Source organism: Scardinius erythrophthalmus, assembly GCF_964197995.2.
Source record: "Scardinius erythrophthalmus genome assembly, chromosome: 16".
Lineage (NCBI taxonomy): Eukaryota > Metazoa > Chordata > Actinopteri > Cypriniformes > Leuciscidae > Scardinius > Scardinius erythrophthalmus.
The window spans coordinates 38570905-38593879 of record NC_138236.1 but is presented as its reverse complement, the minus strand read 5'-3'; the positions used below and the strand labels follow the sequence as shown (position 1 = coordinate 38593879).

Genomic DNA, 22975 nt, shown 5'->3' with positions numbered 1-22975 from the left:
CTACATTAGTTAACATGAACTAATAAAGAACTGCACCTATACAGCATTTATTAATCTTTAATTTCAACATTTACTAATGTTTTATTAAAACCTTGTAAACATTAGCCTAGTTAATGCACTGTGAACTAACACGAACTAACAATGAACAGCTGTATTTTTATTAACCTTAAAGTTACAAACTTACAAATACTGTAACAAATGTATTGCTCATAGATAGTTCTTGTTATAAAGTGATACCAATTTAGGCTAACATAAAACAAAGATGAGTACAATTATCATTATCATTAATAAACTGAATTTTGTGTAAGTTACAGTGATAAAAACATGAAATAGGCCTAATGCTGCAAACAGAACACAAAACAGTGTAAAACTAACACAGTAAGCGCGTTTCCTCTTGCTCACACCGGTTTGAATAACATATAACGTTACTTAAAGTCTTTTTACATATCTCTAAAATTAAAATAAACAGATTTGAGGGCATTAGCACGTTATACTCACCGCTAAACTGAATGAGTTGACAAGGCCAACCTCGCTTATTGAACTTCTTTTCTTCCAGAAAACGCCTCTCTTCCGTTCCACTTGTGAATGACCACGGGTTGTATTTCTGTCATGTCTTTGTGTTTTAATTGTGATAGTCCACAAATATGAACGTATATGAATGATGTCGTCAGTGAATAATCAACCAAACCGTATTTTATGGAGCAGACACTACGGGAAAATACGCTGACTGACCCGTAACCCGTAATGAGCATCAGCTGATCTCGAGACTCGTTGTGAGGACAACGACCGCGCGAAGGAAGAAGATCTGGTCACGTGCGGGCAATTTATGCGGGCGGGTGAAAAAGTTCGTCTAACAAAACAGCATAACTGCAGTACAAACGGTAGACCTATGAAGACTTCATATGCAAAAACCAAAAAGTCCATCTGAAGGTTTTTTATTTATTTAAATAAGCTTTTTTTATTTTTTTTTTTATTTTTTTATAAAGCTCCTTTATTAGTTTCAATAATTTCACTTTAATGACAACTAAAATGACCTCATTGCCATTAAAGTGAAATTACTAAACCTAAACATAGGATTAAAAAAAAAAAGTCAGATGAGGTTTTTGCATTTAAAGTCTTAACATGCATATCAGTGCAGTGTTATTGTTTCAATCTGGTTTCAATATACTTCATTATACAGCAGATCTACAGTTGTACTGCAGTTATACTTCACTATAATGAAGTTGTACTTTTTGTACTGCAGTTTTACTGCTGTTGAACTTAAATGTACTGCAGTTATATTGTATCTATACTTCGTTATACTGCAGTGCAAATCTACAGATGCACTTCATTGTACTGCAATTAAAACTCTTGTGTACAAGAGTTAAAAACTATAAATACTGTTCGTTTTCTCACACAAACCGCTCGTTTCGTGTCTTAGGCCATCAATGTGTACTTACGATGGGGAATTGTTTCATTTAGACGATGGGGAATTTTTTTATTTGGACTTTGTGCATGCTCTTTGAGACAGTGACCATATACCTGTGAACAAAACAATGAACCAATGAGAACAAGACACGTGTCATGTACATGAACAGGGGAGTACATGGCAGGTTCACAAGAAATGACAAACCAGGGAAGCACGCAGGGTCGGCGCCACGAGGGGGCCCCAGGGGGCCTGGCCCGGCCACCTAGGTTACTGTGCCCCCTCACCTCTGGTCAGCACACCACCATGCCTCGGAGCGCGATTTCATCCGTTGAGACTCAGCAACAGGCATGGTGACGGTTCCACTGTGCCCTCTTATTCCTGACATATAATTAACTACATATCGTCGCTGTCGCCTGTCGGGTGGAAACCTCGTATGTCCAAATTTGGTCAATTTCATATTTTTTCACAAATCGATGCTATTGGTCAGTCCCCACGTGGTACTGTTATTTTTACAAATTATTAACCAATCTAAAGTGTTGAAAATAGCTTAAGAGCAAATCTCTTAACTCCATTGGACACTTAACTGTCTGAGAATCCTCATAACTCCACCTCTTCCTCACTCCGCGGCGGGCGGGAGGCTCGCGGCATTTTGTCTCCTCAGGATTGAAAAGTCACAACGATTAAGAAGTCCTCCAACACCATCTGTGACAATGTGACACTATTCATGCCTCATGTATTTTCATATGACATGAGGCATGAAATATATTGTCACATACATGTACACATATTTATACATGCAACATGTAGATCAACTGTTATGCTTGAATTTTTATGCATGTTGAAAATATATTTTCAAAATATATTTCAATATATTTAACAGTGTCTCACATATATGTGAATATATTACATTTCTGTATGGGTTTCGCTGTCCTCACCCTCTCAGGTCACCAGAAGCCCGCGGCTGCAGAGCTGTAATAGCTTAAGTGGCATTTAGTGGAGGAAGTCATATGGTGGGAGTCAATGGTGAGGTGCTGGAAGGGTTGGGAGAGGTGACTTACTGCAGCGCCACTTAATCTTCCCTGTGCTTCGGCCAGATCCGGCCTGACTGCAGTCACCTTCAGGGGAACAAACGGATTATGGCCGGAGGAGTCAAACATGGAGATGGGTGTGTGTCTGTGTGTGTGTGTGTGTGTGTGTGTGTGTGTGTGTATTGCTGAAGGTGAAAAAGTATAAGATGTACAAATTTAATGAAATGTCACTCATATGATAACACATTTCAAAAATGATCATTACTGTTCAGAGTTTGAAATTATGGAAACTTGTTTCCGCCACAGAATAAAACATTTTAAAAGATAATTGCGACTTTTTATCTCACAATTCTGACTTTATTTATCAGAATTGCGAGGTATAAAGTCAGAATTGCATGATATAAACTCTCAGTTGCGTTATAAACGAATATACTAATAATATACTAATATACTAATATATAAACTTCTTACTTTTTTTCTCGCAGTTTCAAGTTTATATCACGCTATTCTGACATATTTTCTCAGAAACGAGTTATAAAGTCCAATTCTAAGGAAAAAAAAAGACTGACTTTTTTGTCAAAAAAAGTCAAAATTGTGAGATAAAAGTCGCAATTACCTTTTAAATGTTTTACTCTGTGGCAGAAACTACTGTCTTTCACCATATAATCCACTGATATACAATGATATACTTCTTTTTTTGGTTTGAATTTTTTTTTTTTTTTTGTAAGGATATATACCTTAAATTGAACAAAATTGACAGTACATTATTTTACATTGTTACAAAAAAATTGTTTCAAATAAATTCTTTTGGACTTTCTGCTCATCAAAGAAACCTGAAAAAAAAGTATCATGGTTTCCAAAAAAATATACAGTGAGGAAAATAAGTATTTGAACACCCTGCTATTTTGCAAGTTCTCCCACTTAGAAATCATGGAGGGGTCTGAAATTGTCATCGTAGGTGCATGTCCACTGTGAGAGACATAATCTAAAAAAAATAAAAATCCAGAAATCACAATGTATGATTTTTTTACTATTTATTTGAATGATACAGCTGCAGATAAGTATTTGAACACCTGAGAAAATCAATGTTAATATTTGGTACAGTAGCCTTTGTTTGCAATTACAGGGGTCAAACGTTTCCTGTAGTTTTTCACCAGGTTTGCACACACTGCAGGAGGGATTTTGGCCCACTCCTCCACACAGATCTTCTCTAGATCAGTCAGGTTTCTGGGCTGTCGCTGAGAAACACAGAGTTTGAGCTCCCTCCAAAGATCCTCTATTGGGTTTAGGTCTGGAGATTGGCTAGGCCACGCCAGAACCTTGATATGCTTCTTAAAGAGCCACTCCTTGGTTATCCTGGCTGTGTGCTTCGGGTCATTGTCATGTTGGAAGACCCAGCCTCGACCCATCTTCAATGCTCTAACTGAGGGAAGGAGGTTGTTCCTCAAAATCTCGCAATACATGGCCCCGGTCATCCTCTCCTTAATACAGTGCAGTCGCCCTGTCCCATGTGCAGAAAAACACCCCCAAAGCATGATGCTACCACCCCAATGCTTCACAGTAGGGATGGTGTTCTTGGGATGGTACTCATCATTCTTCTTCCTCCAAACACGTTTAGTGGAATTATGACCAAAATGTTCTATTTTGGTCTCATCTGACCACATGACTTTCTCCCATGACTCCTCTGGATCATCCAAATGGTCATTGGCAATTTTAAGACGGGCCTTGACATGTGCTGGTTTAAGCAGGGGAACCTTCCGTGCCATGCATGATTTCAAACCATGACGTCTTAGTGTATTACCAACAGTAAACTTGGAAACGGTGGTCCCAGCTCTTTTCAGGTCATTGACCAGCTCCTCCCGTGTAGTTCTGGGCTGATTTCTCACCTTTCTTAGGATCATTGAGACCCCACGAGGTGAGATCTTGCATGGAGCCCCAGTCCGACGGAGATTGACAGTCATGTTTAGCTTCTTCCATTTTCTAATGATTGCTCCAACAGTGGACCTTTTTTCACCAAGCTGCTTGGCAATTTGGAGGTGTACAATTTTGTCTCTAGTGTCTTTGGACAGCTCTTTGGTCTTGGCCATGTTAGTAGTTGGATTCTTACTGATTGTATGGGGTGGACAGGTGTCTTTATGCAGCTAACGACCTCAAACAGGTGCATCTAATTTAGGATAATAAATGGAGTGGAGGTGGACATTTTAAAGGCAGACTAACAGGCCTTTGAGGGTCAGAATTCTAGCTGATAGACAGGTGTTCAAATACTTATTTGCAGCTGTATCATACAAATAAATATTTAAAAAATCATATGTTGTGATTTCTGGATTTTTTTTTTTTTTTTTTTGATTATGTCTCTCACAGTGGACATGCACCTACGATGACAATTTCAGACTCCTCCATGATTTCCAAGTGGGAGAACTTGCAAAATAGCAGGGTGTTCAAATACTTATTTTTCCTCACTGTATATGAAGCAGCATAGAAATCAGCATATTAGAATGATTTCTGAAGGAAATCACATACCAGTTATAATAATTCAAAATATTGCTGTATATACTGTATTTTAATCAAACAAATGCAGCCTTGGTGAGCAGAAGAGATTTAATTCAAAAAAACTTTTGAATGGTAGTTTGTCTATTAACCTTACTGTAAATCTTGTTTAAAATATCCAAATGCAATTGTATGACAAATGATCTATGATTTGTTATACACCACACTGCAGGGATTCGAGGGACATCTTACTGAGCCAGTGTTGTATGTGTGAGGCAATTATTCAGTCCAAACAGGGCCTGTGCTTTCAGGACTGTAGTCTCGAACCCTCACTCCCTCACAGCAATAACGTGTGTTCACTCCCGCACGATTCGAGAAGAGCTGCCGACACTCTGACACGGGCAGACAGAGTCAACTAATGAGTGTAGAGCGAGCAGTGAGACAATATGGACATCCAGTGTTGTTCATCAAAAAAACATACAGCAGAGAGAAAACATGTCGCAACAGTGAATCCTCACATTTCGGGGAACCTCAGCTGAGTTCAGCTAACCGAAACAAACACTGGCCGATAGATATGTGTAAATGTGTGATGGGGCTTCTGTTTGACTTAGCAAAAAGGAAAGGAGATGGACATGTGGCTTGAAGAAAGCACAGCTTTTCCTAAATTGCTAAGACACATTTCCCAAAAAATCAACACATTTCTCAAAACTATAAACATGCAATCAAAGCAACAGATGTGAAAATCACAAACTAAAAAAAAAAAAAAAAAAAAACATTTACAAAAAAATAAACGTGTGTATATATGAATATGCACTTTAATATTCACATATACTCGTCCATATCGTGATTTGATTGAGTGTTTTAGCATTTTAATGGATTTTCATGGATTTACAAATTCCATGACACTGTAAATTCCATTTTTATGACTGGATTCTGCAATTCCAATTCTCCTTGCTTCCACGTTTCTGTACCTTTTCCCTAATTTTAGCCCTTTTTGGAAGCCAATGGACCCGTCTGTTGTATTGTTATACATTGTGAGGTTCTGACTAGTGTGTGAACCATTTTTCATACTAGTGTTGGGATAGTGATAACCATGTTAACTGTGTTGTGGTGATAATTGGGTGTGATGACATTGTGAGGGTTTTCCAATGCTAGTGTTACATTCTACATGAGCACATGCTACGGGTTTCAAAGGATTATTAATATATTTGCAGCTTGAGTCAAACAAAAAATAGTGTTTATTGTTTTGATATAGAGTTTTCGCTTTATAAAAAATGACTTGGATAATGGAAACTATCACTAAGAGCAAATAAATTGGTAACACTACAATACGGTTCTATTTGTTAACATTAACTACATTGGATAACGTGAAATAAAATTGAAAAATACTTCTAAAGTATTTATTAATCTAATGTTAATTGCAACATTTAGTAATACACAATTCAAATAAAGATATGTTAATAGTATGGCCTTGTAACAAATGTAACTGCAACAAATGTATTGCTTATTGTTAGTTAATATTAGTTAATCGTTAACTTTATTGTGAGGTGATACCAATGAGTCTGTACTTGAAGGAGTCATCTTTTTTTAGCTGGATTAATAATGGTAATAATTCTTCTAGTATAACTAAACAGAATCTAGAGTATCTCAATATTTTGTGAGATACCTTTAGGTATAGTCTAATTTAAGAAGAGACAAACAAGACAATGAGGCGCTGTTTACACGACACTGTTTTCAACTAAAAATGGAAAACTTTGTATGCGTTTGCCCGTTAATTTTGGGGGCTGGAAATGCAAACTTTAGAAACCGGATTTCAAATCTGTGAAAACGGTGAGGTCATGCACAAGCATGTGACGTGTTCAGTCTACATATGTGGTGTTTCTTTACAAAGTGACATCGCCATCTACTGGCATGGCAGCAGAATACAGCGTTTTTAGTCGTTTTAGTCGTTCGAGGTAATACCAGATACGCCAAATTAGTTTTCGCGCCGGGGCTACTGGATCTTTATTTACTGATGGCAGGTTACACACTAAACCGGTGAATACAAATGGGCTTGGCGGTCGCTTATGAACGTGTCAAAATTAATAAACAAGCTCACTTGCAATAGTTACCACAGCCAAGCTCGGACTCTCAGCTTCATCTGCCTGTGATCTCATGGTGTTTCTAATCATTGCTTTTCTATAAATATCCCTCTTGGGAATTCGACCAGTTTTAGTTTCCCAACGAATGTTTTAAGCCTCGGGCTCAATGGGTGTGTAGTATACTTGAGCCTTATCAGATGGCCTGCGCAGTATCGAAGGTGCGTGTGTATTTTTAGGAGCACTCATTTTGCGGCTGAGTGCCCTTCTTGCTGCTGTCTATATAGATAAGCTGATCTGGAATCAGCAGACCTGAAAAGCAAACTAAGAAACAAGCTCTGGGACCTGACCTCGGCCTGCCACACGAGGCTGAGCTAGATAGAGTGTTTTCATGTGAGTAAACTCAAAGCCTTATCTCTGAAGACGGATTTATGGACTCGGTGATTTCTCAACCGATTCTCACCAAATGTTGCAGCTTGAGCCTTTCATGAAAACAATTTAAGACTTGAGCGCAGAAGGAAATTTTTTTAATGGAATGAGATTTCCGAAGTTATTTCGATGAACTTCTGATTGCCTGTGTCAGAATAAGCTGCATGAAACACGGACTATTTTCAGTTATAGACAAGAACTCGGTTGCTCGAGAGCCCGTGTTGAGAGAGAACGGTGAACTGAGAGGCTGTTATTAATGGCTCTTGTCAAAGTTATTTATCAGCTCAATTTATTTTCATCAGTATTTTTATTAGCTCTTACAGAATTTTCATTACTTCGGTATTGTTCTTTACACGATGAGTGTGTGTTATTGCTGCCCGTGACATACGCGTGTGGGGTCATCCATCGAGGGCTCGCAGATTTAAAGAAGACAACAAGCAGCAACGGATTAGTACAGGGTTGTTTTCGGCTGATAAAGTGCCATTAAATCATAGGGTGATACATTTTAGCTGTCACCCTGCGTGTTCTCATAAATCATGGTTTCATAACTGAATTACCAAACGCCTTTGCCCTAGTACATCTATTTAACGGTACAGTGCTCTTGTAGGTTTATCAAAATAAGTCAGACGTCTTCATTCGTCTTTGTAGGTCAACAAGCACCGTATAATGAAGGATAAACAGAAATGCGGTAGAAATAAAACAAAATCAAAAAACAAAATGTCAGATAGAGGAGTCCTGCTGCCAAAAATCACTGGGTCACATTCACTAATAATTGAGTATTCATTCTTATACGCACAGGAGATCATCTCATCAAAAACAAATTTCACGTACACATGACTTAAAGAGCACCTATCAGATTTTTCCCGTGTTCATCAGTCTTTAGTGTGTAATGTTGCTGTTTGAGCAGCAAAAGCTCTGAAAAGTCCCAGTTCTTCTCTGTATCAGTGTCAGTGTTTCTGAACTCCCTGAAACGCCTCCATTGTAGTCTTGAGTTTCTTCCGGGAACGAACACATCACAATATTCCTCATTTAAATAAATAATACGCAGAATAAAGGGGAGGGGCCTGGTTGAGTTCATTAGTAGTGTGTTGAAACTGGCGGACATTTCCCAAACACACTTGAAGCACTTGACCAATCACAACACACTGCTCCAGCCGACCAATCAGAGCACAGTGTGCTTTTCAGAAGAAGGGGCTTCATAGAGACAGGAACTAAACAGAGCGTTACTGACAGACTGGGAAGAGACGATCTGCAACAATGGAGAATTGGGGAAATAATGTGTTTTTGAACATTCAAGTATTAAAACCTGCTCTAGAAGGGCCCAAAAACAAAATCAAAACGGATGCACAAGGTTAGTTATTTGCATAAAACACGCCCATCTATATCCATAAAAGGGCATTGGCAGCCTTTGTTGCTCTCAGTAAACACAATACACTCTCTATATAATACTTCACATGTTTCAGTTGTTGATCATTTTTTTCATAATTTGATTTGTTTTGGTAAATTTTATATAATATATATATATATATATATATATATATATATATATATATATATATATATATATATATATATATATATAATAAAAATGACTGATGAATCCTGATTTGTTCATGAAAACATTAGTCTGCACATTTCACACATATTGTGTATGTATGGTTTTTGGTTGGTGAATGCGACCAATTTTTTCAATCAGGATGTAACGTAGTTAGATGTTATGGGAAGAAGGAGGCGGGAACCGGTGAACATTCCAAAAGATTTGAATAAATAAACAAATAAACAAATACAAAACTAAAGTAAAGACAGCAGCCCCTCACGGACGACTGCTGCCACATATAATAAAACATAAACAAAACACAACATAAGTCCAGGCCTGGTCCTCTCTCGCTCTTCACTGTCGTCGCTCCTCCTTTATGCTACGAGACCGGTGCGTCTCACAGGTGTCGCTCATCAGTAATCACGCCACCGACCTCGCGCCGCTCTCTCACGGCCCTCGGCCTCATCCTGCTCGCCACACAGGATATGTAATGTATCATAATAATCTATATAATAATCAGCAATACATTTATCAACAGTAATCAATAATAGATTTACAATATATATTATCTTTTCTTGTTACACGAAAATTGAGAAAGTGTTATGACTGCTGCAGTGACAGTAACAGATTTCTGGGAGATTATGGATCACTCGCGGGAGTTAGATCGGAGACGCTTTCCAGGAGACTCCAGGAATATATGATGTCCATAGACAAGAGCTTTAAATATTTATGTTGTGTTTATTTTATGGTGGGGAGCAGCATTCGATATTCGGTTGTAATGCTAAAGAGAACGAGCGCTTCTTAAATACTCAACTGGATATTAATTAAAGTCATAAGGACTGATGTGTCAAGTAGGACATCAGTTTATTTTTCTCTTTTTTCTAAAAGTGGCCACAAATCCCCACTCCAGAGCTAAAGGTCACGGTGGGGAAGCGCTAAATGATGCAACAGGCTTATTATACTTGATTTAGTTATAATTGATGATCTCATTAATCATCCAGCCATGCCAGTATTAATGGCTGCCTTAGCATGTCATTTCTTCCTGTTATAGTAATTAATCTTTGCTCCGGTGGATAAGCCGGAAGGTTATGTACCAGCGCTGGCTCATTGTCTCGCTGTACTAACTTTGACTTGGACTATGTAGGACCTTTTAATACATTTCACAGTCCTGAGCACTTTGCCAAGCTAAATCATTCTCGTTACGACCTGACAAGCAAAGACAAAGTCCTTAAAGGATTATCACAGAAGATATTGACATGTCCATTGTACATGAGCGAATATTGATATTGTGTCTCAAACCTGGCTGTGGCTTTGGCATAATTATCTCTCTCTCATCCAAATGCATTTGTTTTTTTAAAATGACAGTCCCGCTATAAAATTTGGTAACCTCCTTGTTAAAGGAGACCGTTGCTGTATGATATTAGCTAAAGCTGTTTACCTACTCTAATACAGCATGCATTATCATGAATGTGTATTATATCCATGATGTTAACCATATAAAGCATACTGTATCATATTTAATTCGCAAATCAGCAAAGCTTTGATCATGTTGATCATTTAGAGGCAAGTCAGGTTCTAAATAATCAACATTATTAAAGGGGTCATCGGATGCCCATTTTCCACAAGTTGGGATGATTCTTTAGGGTCTTCATGTAAAGTGTGCAACATACTTTGATTAAAATTCCTCAATGGTTGTGTAAAACAACACCCTTTTACCTCCTCAAAAACAGCTCTGTTCACAGCGACCCGTTTCGGTGCATGTCTCTTTAAATGATAATGAGCAACTGCATCCGAATTTTGCATCTAATGACCCCTTTAAACCTGATGCACATTGTCTACTACAGTCCTTCTGTCATCTGATTGATAGTTTAGACTTTTTTTAGCAAGTAAAATATGTTTTAGTATAACTGCACAAACATGCATCTTCAGCTCGTGCTTCACGTGTCTTTTGCTGCGAAATCTGCACTGATTTTTATAAAGTAAACATAAGAATAACTGATAACACTTTATAATACAGGTCCACTAGTGTGCATTAATTCATGCTCAATAGCACAATGCCTTAAAGGCACAATATGTAAGATTTTTGGATCCAAAAACCACTAGAACAATGTTATATATTTTGTTGACTTGTGTACTTACATTATCCCAAATGTTTCTAAGAATGTTTAAATCCAGAGAAATAAGCAATTTTAACCAGGACACGGACCGTGTCAATGACATCAGACACTTGTGTTTCCCTCGATTTCCGGTTTTGTTTTGTAGAAACCATGGAAACATCAAATATGCATTAATATATTATATGTTTTATTAGACAGGCGAGCAACTGTTTGGATACATTTATTGACAGAAAACTAATCACAGCTATACAGCTCCACACAGTTAGTCTTTTTGTTTAAATCTCGTTTTCTTGATTACCGCGAGTACCATGTTTTACCACGTCTAACACTGAGCAAAAGGTGTCTCATCTAGTGGCTAACGAGTGAACGCACAGAGAAGCATTATAACAACTTTTAACACACTCAAATGTATCTAATATGATAAAACGGTGTAATAAAAGCTCCACCGCCGTGTGTCATGCTCGTCTCTCATTAGCAATAATTGCTAACGGCTTTCGTAACGTTAATAAATCTTTAATACATTACCGGTCATCCATGAATATGATTTCTGTCGTATTCTCCACCGGCTGTAGAGATGAAGACGAACAACTCCCATGATTCAGCGAAATCAAAGCTGCGCCTTAGTTTTGAACACATCATGCTAGTGTTTTCAGCAGGGATTTCCTTTTCCTGCACGGGAGTCCGTGTCTTGAATGGTCACTGCGAGAGGACAAAAGAAAAACATGTGGGTTGTTAATCTAAATGTTTAAAGAGATTGCAGGCAGTGGACACACTGGAGGTTTCCTTTCTCTTGGTTTTCTTCCTTTCTCCTTGTTAGCCACACGCCACACTATATTTTTAAGGCTCTTTTCATAACCACTGTCCAGAAGAAAGAGACCAAAGCCTGCAGGAGAGACGGAACATTACAAAGAAAGGCAATACAATTCAACCAGTACGGGTCACAGCAATGAAATGTCACAGAAAGTGTGGTAGAAGAAAGCAAGGACATCACGTTGTGATGAAAATACTTCAGTTCATGCTGGTTGGATTGCAGTATTTTGTAAAACCGGAGTCTGAACCCCTTTGCGAGTTTCATCATGTTCTGGGGAAGGACTCGGTGAAGCGTGCACCGAGCAGCTGGTTTCATTAACCTCCTGTCCAACCCTGGAGAGAAGGAAGCAGGGTAAGGCGATGTAAATGGTGACCTTCTAAATATGCATCCAGATATCAGCGAGCGAACGCCTCCCTGCTCTCGCGATTCATCGAGAGGGAGGGAATGGAATAGCAGACAGCGAGGAAACTAGGCCACTTGTTTCAACAGTTGAGTCACCTTGGCAATACTGACTTTGAGCCTCTGGGGTGTGAATTTGCCCGTGTTTCGGAGTGTGACAGAATGGTTTGTATGCTGTCATATCTATATTTCTCACAAGAAGGACCTTTTCACATCATTTCTGGTAACATTATCAGTTATATTATGATTATATATTGCTCTGTTTTGTCATACAGCCTGTAATTGCATCAACATTAGTACCTATATACTTTCATTAAAAATTAACAATGGTTTTTCAAATATAGGACTTTATCAATTTTAATAGTTATTTTTTCTTTTCTTCATAAATTCATGAAATCAAAATGGCGTCTATTCACTTTCCTAATACACACCCTGAGTCTTATTGTGAATGGTTTCATCTGTGCGCATTATTAGGAAACACAACAAAACAAAAAGTTTGTAATCTTTTTTGTATTTCAGGAAAGGAATAATCTTGGTAACACTTTACAGTAAAGGCCTGCCCACACCGGGACGAATTTCACGCGCGATATTCGCCGACGTTCAACGCCTCGTGACTAAACAAAGGGCGCCAATGTGGCGCACACCGGCGCGAAAAACGGCACGCGTAAAAGCGTCCTTTTTTAAAAAACGGCTCGGGTTCGTTTTTAACTAATAAACTTTATTGTAAAGTGTTACCATAATCTTTTAGAAGTGACTGCAAACCCATGAATGTGTAGTTAATGCAGTAACTCGTACTTTTCCAACATAGACTCGCTGGAAAAAATGTACCTAAACACACAGTTTACTGCAGTTTCCATCTCAAAGGAACGCTAGTGAAAACCAACAAACTTCAATCCTTTTTACTCAAGTTATGATTACAGGGGTAGATTATCTATTTATAACGACTTATTTTTGCGCAGCATTGCACTTCTGATGTGAAGCATTCACTAGTCCTGAGAAACACCGATCGCAATAAAAGAGCTCAAAGACTTGTAGAAGCAGCTAACATGCTCTGTACTGTTGCTTTAACGAACACTAGACACGCATGATTATTTGTTAAAAGATTGCTATCTCGATTCAAACACCCACCAAATGACAACGAGTCAACTCTGTCTATTAAACCATTGACAAAATCATACCAGAACTTTTGGATGTGCGTTTGCGCTGCTGCTGACCAGAGAGCATTCGTCATGTTTAGGTATTAAACAGCTTCACAAACAGTCTTTTCAAACACACAGTATCAGATTTCTGTCATACGATAATTCAGATTATCACAGAAGTACTGGTATAAAAGATTATAGTTCAGAAATAAACACTGATGTCTACAATAGTGATCAGAATAGAGCAATTTAACACTATCGGTTAGGTTTAGTGTAGAGTTTAGTGTAGATGCTACGTTATTTTCAAATGCCTTTTAATCCACCCACTGGACATTTCATTTCCAAACTGCTGCAATATGTTTTTAGCGCAATTTTCCACCGGACAAATTGCGATTGTTAACTCATGATTTCTGTTCTGTCTGTGCGCACCAATCTTGCACTTCTATCTACTCCTCAACCAGACCACCTAGAGACTTCGGGTTTTCGGCATTATGTTAAGGAAGGTCTAATCTCGGGAACGCACAAAAAAAATCCAGGAAAAGATTTACTATCTCTTAGTGTTGTGATCCCATGAGGTGAGAAAATTGCGCTAAAACACTCACCGAGTTTTTATTACTTGTTTTTTTTTTTTTTTTCAGATTCTGTTTTGGATCAAACTGAACACATTTCATTTTGAAAGTGCAGTGAAACATGCAAGAAGCAAACTAGTATCATTTTTCAGAAAATATGTTGCACTTTGCATGATACAGTTAATTCGTGATGTCTAGTCAAGTTCAAGTTCAAGAGATCCTGTTTCATTTGAAAATATGTCACGCTACGGTATGGTTTCATGTTGAATTTCAAAGAATAGCATTGACTAGACTGTCAATTTTATGTTGTTTGTTTCCAAACACGTCTTCAATTCATTTTGTTTGTTGGGATCTGTCCCCTAGAGGGCTGACCTTGCCGTGGCTCCTCTCACAATCACCTATATGCGGGAGAAAGCTATCGACTTCTCCAAACCTTTCCTGAACACCGGCATCAGTATCCTGTACCGTAGACCCAACAGCACCAACTCTGGCTTCTTCTCGTTCCTGGACCCCATGACCCCTGATATCTGGATCTACATTCTGTTGGCCTACCTGGGAGTCAGCTGTGTCCTCTTCGTCATCGCCAGGTGAGCGACAACACACTGTGAACATTAACCTTCATGGCACCTTGAGAAATTTGCTTTGAATTCACTCAGTAAAGCATCAAAGGGCAAGCAGTTATGCATTATTAGTGGTGTTTGCTAAGGCTAAGAGACCAAACCTTACCTAGGGATTAGAATATCAAAGAGGTTTTCTGGCGGGATTTCTGTGGACATAAAAAAAAATAAAAAACTGCTTGACAACTGCCTAGCAACTGTACTTAAGTGCTACATGCAAATGGCAAATATTCAGAAGAGTGTAACACCTGCATAACAACATCATCAGAAAATAAAATAACGACCACATTTTCAAATAGCGCATATTCCATTTTGTCATTTTGCAAAAAGAAAAAAAAAAGAAAAAAGAAAAAACTGCTTAGATACATTTATTTGAACCTGACAAAAGCTGTAGAATCAATTGTTTCCAGATGACTCTTGATTTGATATGTTTTTAAGGACATTCATACGTCTTTATGTGTAGCTTGTCCAAATGCTTTGGGGGACCACTATACACCATAGTAAAATGTTGACTTTACTTATAAATATTCATACATTTGGCATTTTGTCGATTTACATTTAATTTAAGGTATTTAATCAATGTATGCATTCCCTGAGAATCAAACCCATGAACTTGGCATTGTTAGTTCCATGCTTTATTGTTAGAGCTACAGGAATACTGTGTGTTGTAACCCATTCTCACTCGGATACTGCCGCTTGTCCAAGAGTTATATGTGTGTTATAACGACACCAAAGGCCCTATAGCGTCTGTGTACTGACATACCCGAAAGCCCATTGCTTTCAATGAGTAACATTGCTGTCAATTTTTTTTTATCATCATGAAGTTTCTTAAAATATTCTGATATTTTTAGGTTAGAAAGATTATATTTTTATGTGTAGATATCTTTGAAGACAGAAGCTTTAAACCTACCAACTTTTTTACAATATTAAACATGTAACAGGCAGATGAAAGTACAGTCACAATTATTTTCTTCACAAAATGACAAAAAAGCTCTATAGAAGTATTCCTGCTGAATAGTAAGACCTGTCAAAGCCATGCGATAGCTTTGTGTGAGACAGAGTGAAACTGAGAATGCGGTTACTCTTAGTGTTGATACTCCCCAACAGAAGCAACTTTGCACCTACATGTCAACTATCTCTCATTACAGTATTGGTAGACTGATAGGTTAGGGTTCGGGTTACTAGAATAAGTTGAAATGAACTTGCAAAGTTACTTATAGTCATTGAATGTCTGTTGAGGAGCATCAAAATAAAGAGTTAGCAGATATTAAGCAGACAGTCTACTAATACTCTAATGAGAGTTAGCAGACATTAGTTGCAAAGTTACTCATTGTTAATAGAATGTCTAAATGTTTCCCTCTGAACTTGAGCATGTCTCGATCGTTCATGAGACACACGAAAGCCAATTGCAGGCGGCGATTTTTGAATTGAATTTGAGCGTTATGGTAGATTTGGACATTGAACACATTTTAGGTTTGTAACAAAGAAATAATTGGCCTCTGAAGACTTGCAATGTTGCAGTTTGGAATACTTATAAAGAGCTTATTGTGACTGTGCTTTTCTCTGCCTATTAATGTCAAATTATGTCAGTATACATTCAGACTTTAAAAATCATACACCAACATAACACGTCTGGTGAGGTCCCTTGCCCGTTCACGTCAGTCTGTTTACACCAAAGGTTCCCCGTAGAAAGCAGTAGGTAGGAGACGTTCGGTGTCTGTATTACGAGAGTGAGGATCGGTTGCCATAAAAGCTGACACAGATCAAACTGCTATTAAAAGGTAATATCACACAATTTTCAGTCCAGTCAATCATATAAAGACTGCTTTCAAAACAGGTTTTTAACACCCTGTTTGAGGGTCCTTTGAGTGGCGATGTCATTATTTGTAGGAGCACCAGAAGTGTTTAGCAGCTCTCACTGAAGGGCCTTTCAGAGTGACCATTAATGAAGAGTTCAGACACTAGAGACGTTTCAGAAGTCAGACTTACTGTACATGTAGGAGATCCTCAGCCGTCTGGTGAAACTGCTTCATGCCTCAGACTAAAAGGCAGGTTTCAGCTCTCAGGTCCAAAACTGCAACATACAGTATATATTATATTGCCATAATTAGATGCAATTTAAACTTTTGTCAATTGGCACAGGCAGCACATGAAACTGTGCAGTGTATTACTAAGGGATACATGAATTTTTGAAGGCGCTAGAGTACTTTTTGTGATAATAATGTATTATGTCTGAAAGCCCTTTGTCTGATGCCTTTATGTCTTAGTTGTTTCGTCCAATGCTTTATTGTATGAGACCTGAGATCTGAAACCTGACATTGTTTTTCATGAGACCTGGAGCGTTTTAGTCTGCGGTGCTGTTTTAACAAATTACTGGAGTCAGAGGATGGCCTAATATGAAGAGCATACAGACAGTTTTTTTCTGAAATCTTTAGCTTAAGAAATGTGCTTGTTCCACATAGAAGATGGAAACTATTACAGTATATATGTATTATCAAGGGTATTTTAAATTATTTATTTATATTTTTTTACGTGCTTATTTCTTATATTTAAAAGCGAAATGTGTATTTTCTGTGAAATAAGCATATACAAACTGAATTAAATAAATAAAGTAAAATGTCAAACATGTTTCCAAAACACTCCCTGTCTGCCATTGGTTGAATAAACAGTTGGCCCAGCCCCAAACTCACGCCATTGGTCGAGCCAGTGTTGCTATATCAGCTGGTCGGGATGTTAAAACAAACAGAGCAATGTTTTTAAGTATATTTTTTGCACTCTTCAGGGAAATCAGCCAGAGAAAGGCATATTTATGTATAATAAGATTATGAGATAGTTTTATAACAATTACATAACATATCATCTTTAACATAAGACGGTGAAAAAGTAATACACAGTGATGTATTACCAGACATGCAGACTTTTCCTATTCTTTTTTCCCCTGGTAATGAGTGAAAACATGCACACAGACCAGTGTAATTCTGCAACGATGCTTGAGCTCTGCTAACAAGTCCCTTGACAATACCTGCATCTCTCATCTTCTGAAGCATCTGCTTCCAGACTGTCGATGTTAAAGGACAGGTGTTAAAAGGGAAATTACACACATCTGCAGTTGCAGGGAGTGTCCAGAGTTAATTATGTTATAGTTTAACAAGCTGTTGAGAAGAGCTGAGACACTGCACTCTTGTCACAGAAAGTGAGATACTTGCCATGATTTGAACAAAATGCCCTGAAGTGGCCAATCTGTGATACATTTCCCTGGGGTTATAAACGCCTCTGGAACGATTGTAAAGTCTAGTTTAAAGTAAAGTGCTACTCTAATACTAAGAGTTCATGGTTAGGAATCAAAAGCCATTTATACAGTCTGCTTAAAGGACACCGTGCACTTTATTAGCAAATCTCACAATATGAAACATTAATGACTAAATTACAGAAATATACCGGTAAGTGGTGTTTGCTCATGCAAATCTGGCTCTTGCTCCACTAATATTCAAAATGTCACAAAGTTTGGGAAATCATTTTTATTACAGATCAATTTGGTGTCATTTGTGGTCCAGAACTACAGCTTTAAAGTCCCCCTGTAGTCAATAATTGTATCCCTTAAAACTCATCTTTGATCACCAAAATGACATATTTAAATGTTTTTCCTTGAAAAACATTCTTCATGCCTTAAAATATCTTGAGTGTAACTCGACACCCTTGCCTCATTTAGTATATGCAGTTCTATGCAAATGAGCCCCGCCTCCACTCACTCACTCAGCTCAGAGATCCACTGGTTGACGATCACACGTTGATCTGATTGGTTACAAGGTAGTTTGTGACGTCAGAAACACCAGCGATTTCAAAGCGTGTTTTTGAGACTGTCTTTGGTTCACTGCAGTTTTAAGGAGAAAATACTCAGCAATGCTGTCGACTTATGAATTTACACATGGTTTGTCTCAAAGCACATTAAAAACACCACATAGACACTCTCTGGTTCTTGCTTCAGGTTCAGCCCCTACGAGTGGTACGATGCCCATCCGTGTAACCCAGGCTCCGATGTGGTGGAGAACAACTTCACGCTCCTCAACAGCTTCTGGTTTGGCGTGGGCTCCCTCATGCAGCAAGGTACGCTTCTTCTTCTGCAAACTCTACACACTTTTCCAAACAAGCCCAAAAACCTGACAACAGAGTGATATGACTGTCTTCAACCCTTTACCTGTCAAAACCACGGAGTTCAGACTCTTCTGACAGGAGGAGGGAGTATTCGTCTTGCTTGTCAGTGAGGCGGGGATGAGGGGTGTCAAACATCTGTCACACACACTGGCAGGTTAGAGGGATAACAGCAGCGTTTGTTTGCTGACACTCAGAGACCTTCAGGATTGTGAGTTTGAGGTTGGGATGACAGTCGACAGAAGACTGTTTCAATGGTAGCACAGGCACAGTGGGACGTCTCTGTGGTTCGTCTGGTTCTTGTTTATTGCATGTCTCAATACAGCGTTTCAGTCGTTCACCATGGCTGACGTGCAGCTTCAGAGGGACACGAGCATGGGAATCATAGGGAAATTAATATAGGCTTTTTTTGAGATGCCAATGACTTTGCCTTGAATGTAGATGAGTGTAGGCAGTTACTGTCAGGGGAAGAGTAAGAAAAGAGACGTTAAATCAGACAACTTCCACTTTTCATAGTGGACCGGTAATCTACTACAGCAAACTCGAACGAAATGAGCCTAATGATAATATTGAAGACAGTAACACTTCTGTGATTATTTTATGTTGGTCATGTACAGGAGTGTGTTTCCCGAAAGCATCATTAGCCAACTATGGTCGCAAGTTCTGTCGTTATCAGCAGTTCAACGAGTCTGTGTTTCCCGAAACCATCGTTCCAACAAACATTCGCAAACAGCATCGCAGAGTTGTGTGCTTGGAACGATAGCTCTCCTCTGGTTAGAAACAGAGTTTCTAGTTTGCATGACATGTGGACTCAATAAATCCTTATCTTAAGCAACAGAAGCAAGCTGACATTCAGTGTCTTTTAATTAGAATACATACAAATGTCATTTACGTCTTTTAGTTTGTCAAGAGATTTAAAACATTGTTTTTGAAGAGTGCGCATGTGTGAACGTGCTCTACTGCATTAGAAAGAGCCTATGATTAAATCTGGAAATAAAGCAAAATAACTGGGAAAAATGAGAATTAGTCCTAAGATCCCATGTCCGTTATTTATAGCAAAACATCTAGCGTTAATTCGATCTCAACAGATTCATTAAAAGTAGTTATTACTTCACCATCTGCGTGACATCATTAACCAACATGGTTGAACGACAAATTTGCGACAGTACGGTTTGGGGAAACAGTCGTGACTGGCTAGTTGTACTATGTACCAGTATTGTACTATGGTAGTGAAGCAGCGAGTTAGGGCGTTGTACGGGAAACACACCCCAGATCAGCAAATCAGTGAAGTACTGCTTGTGCAGATTCAGTGAGTGAATCTTTAGACTGATTCAAACCTTGATTGAATCTGATTCATTAATAGACGTCTATTACAGAGTCTCAAGAATCATTCATATTGTGTTTATTCATATTTATTCTAAGATCTGTTGTTGCTTGCAACCAGCAGAAAATCTTCCAGGAGTTGGGGATTCATGTAGTTCAACAGTAACTATGCTTGGAGACCATAAAAGAAGATGAATGACCATATTTTTAATTACAATCACAGACTTACAGTCTTTCTGTACTTGAATAAGAGAGAGAAAATAAGCAGGATACTTAATACTGGGGAACTGAATAGATATTTTGACAATTTTTAAGCCATTGGGTGACATACAGTATTGGCCAAAAGCGATGTCTGACCTAGGAAAATTTACATCCCTTTATTCAAATATTAATAAACTTTTGTTAAAGATTGTGTAAGCATATTGCGTAGTTTTGCTTGGAGTCAATTGTTTTATTTTTGATAATAATCCAATCAAATTGTGTGGCATCATGTGTGTCCCGGCTGTCATACAAAAGAAATTATGAATGCATACTAAAACAAGAGAGAACCAAATATTAATTTCTGATTATGTTTTACTCAATGTTTTTGCATAGTAAAATAAACCTGTAACTGTAATTTGCTAAATCTGTATTTTTTGCCAAATATTGTTGTCAGATAAATACCTAAACAAAGTTTACTATTTTGTTCTTCCCTCATATTTAAAATATTTTAAGAATATAAAATATTTTCCTCATATTTAAATGGTTTAATCATACTTGTAGGGTCATTAATAACTAACATGCCCTTGTGACATCACTTTTGGACACTAATGAAGAAGATGAAAATAACTGTACATATTTATTATCAAGGGTATTTAAGAGATTTATCTTCTCATGTTTCTCTTTCTTATTTCTTCTATTTATGTGTTATTAATGTATTTGACACAAGCATAATCCAACTGCATCTATGTATGGTCTTAATTGCATTACTTTGAGTTTTTCTGTCTCATCATGTTCAGTTGAAACTGAAATTCAGTCAAAGTATTTCAGTTTGCTGCTGGATATACATTGAGACGGCAAACTTACAAGAATCGCTAACGAAACCACAATCATGTGGATTCAGTATTTTAGTCTTTTAATGGAGCCACTTTTGAATAAGAAGTGCTAATCTGAGATTTTATCTCAACACAACACCAAAGGGAATGACACTCTCTCTCTCTCTCTCTCTCTCTCTCTCTCTCTCTCTCTCTCTCTCTCTCTCTCTCTCTCTCTCTCTCTCTCTCTCTCTCTCTCTCTCTCTCTCTCTCAAATATTATCTCCCTTAATGCCATTTTAAATATTGTGTTTGGCTCTGTGCTGAGTGCCACCTCACAGAATTAGATGGAGGAAGCTATTAAAGACACGCAGGGGTTGAAGCTGTTTCCACACCCCTCACAGGCACACATTAGCAAATGATACCCTCAAAACCAAACGGCATAATAAAACATGCCAGGGAGTAATGAAATGTTTTACCTCATGTAAGGAGACAAATAGAAAAGACTCTTCCTGTGCCCACGGCGATTCTTTACTCTCGGGGAGTGCAAATCTGCTGCGCTTTTCGTTACGCATGAAATCTCCACTGATAAGATATGCATGCGATACCTGTCGGTTTGAAACACACTTCATGTATTGGTTGTCTGGAGCCAAAAGAAGTTCTTTCTTGACTCTCAAAGTCATATGACGTACCGTGTGTGTGTGTGTGTGTGTGTGTGTGTGTGTGTGTGTGTGTTTACTCACTAGGGTTGCATGAATGATTGATGATTTACACTTTAGCAGCAATTTATTAAAGTCTAAAAACTGTTAAAGCATCAACTAGTATTAGATGGTGTTAAACATAAGTTCAGTTTTATTGCATCAGGCTATGACAGCACAGCTAGTGAAAAACATGATCACACTTTAGTTAACCCTTTAGGCGCCAAGTTTTTTTTTAAAAAATGCTGGATTTTGACATCAAAATTTCAAAAGCTTGTGGCTTGAAAGGGCTTAAAGATAGAGATCTACTGTAAATTAGAAAAATGTTGGGGATGACTGAAAGTTTATGTGGGGTGTAAATATACTCATCTAATTTACATATTATGACGTCATCGGGGGCGGCCCTCTTGAATTTCATAATATTCAGGAAATAGTAGACATTGAACTGATGTTTGACTTATTTGCATGTTTTTTTTATTTTGTTTTTTTAATCTTCATTCTAAATGATGAGAAAAGAGGAAACCAAAAATAACAGGAGAAAGTACTAAATTATTACTATACTATATAGTAGTAAAACGCATGTGAACAGTAGCCTACTTTTTGATCAGTTCATCAGTAATATTCAGGAAAAAATATATATGGAGTGTTTTTTTTTTTTTTTGTCTTTTTATCCTCTTTCAAAATGATCAGGAAAAGAGGAAATCAGCAGTAAAACTATAAGTAACTATTTCTTCTACCTCTGCTGCCTTTACCTCTAGCAATAGCTCTCTTATGTACACTAAGACCACGTCCACCCCTGCCAACCCCATCCACGTTGGGCAAATGGTCAAAATTATCTGTTTGTGCTTCGTGAACACTCACGCCTTGCGCGGCGGCACCATTGCTCGACAAAGATGTTCCGGAAGAAGCGCGCGCGGCACCATTGTGCGGCAAATATGTACCGGGAGAAGCGCGCGCGGCACCATTGCGCGGCAAAGATGTACCGGGAGAGGCGCGCGCGGCACCATTGTGCAGCAAAGATGTACCGGGAAAAGCGCGCGTGGCAAAGATGTACTGGGAGAAGTGCGCGCGGCACCATTGCGCGGCAAAGTTGTACCGGGAGAGGCGCGGGCGGCACAATTGCGCGGCAAAGATGTACCGGGAGAAGCGCGATCATTAGACGGCCGATCGTCAT

The 22975-nt window shown here is 38.3% G+C and overlaps 2 protein-coding genes across 2 annotated transcripts in view; both read left to right on the top strand.

Moving 5' to 3' along the window:
• Positions 1–22975, top strand: part of LOC308704148 (NLR family CARD domain-containing protein 3-like) — a 1230758-nt gene that overhangs the window by 866948 nt on the left and 340835 nt on the right. The gene's annotated exons all lie outside the window — the stretch shown is intronic.
• Positions 1–22975, top strand: part of grik3 (glutamate ionotropic receptor kainate type subunit 3) — a 183570-nt gene that overhangs the window by 134016 nt on the left and 26579 nt on the right. Inside the window, exons 11-12 of the mRNA XM_081389070.1 lie at positions 14366–14589; positions 18605–18723. Coding sequence (XP_081245196.1) covers positions 14366–14589; positions 18605–18723 — 343 coding nt within the window. The remainder of the gene's footprint in view (positions 1–14365; positions 14590–18604; positions 18724–22975) is intronic.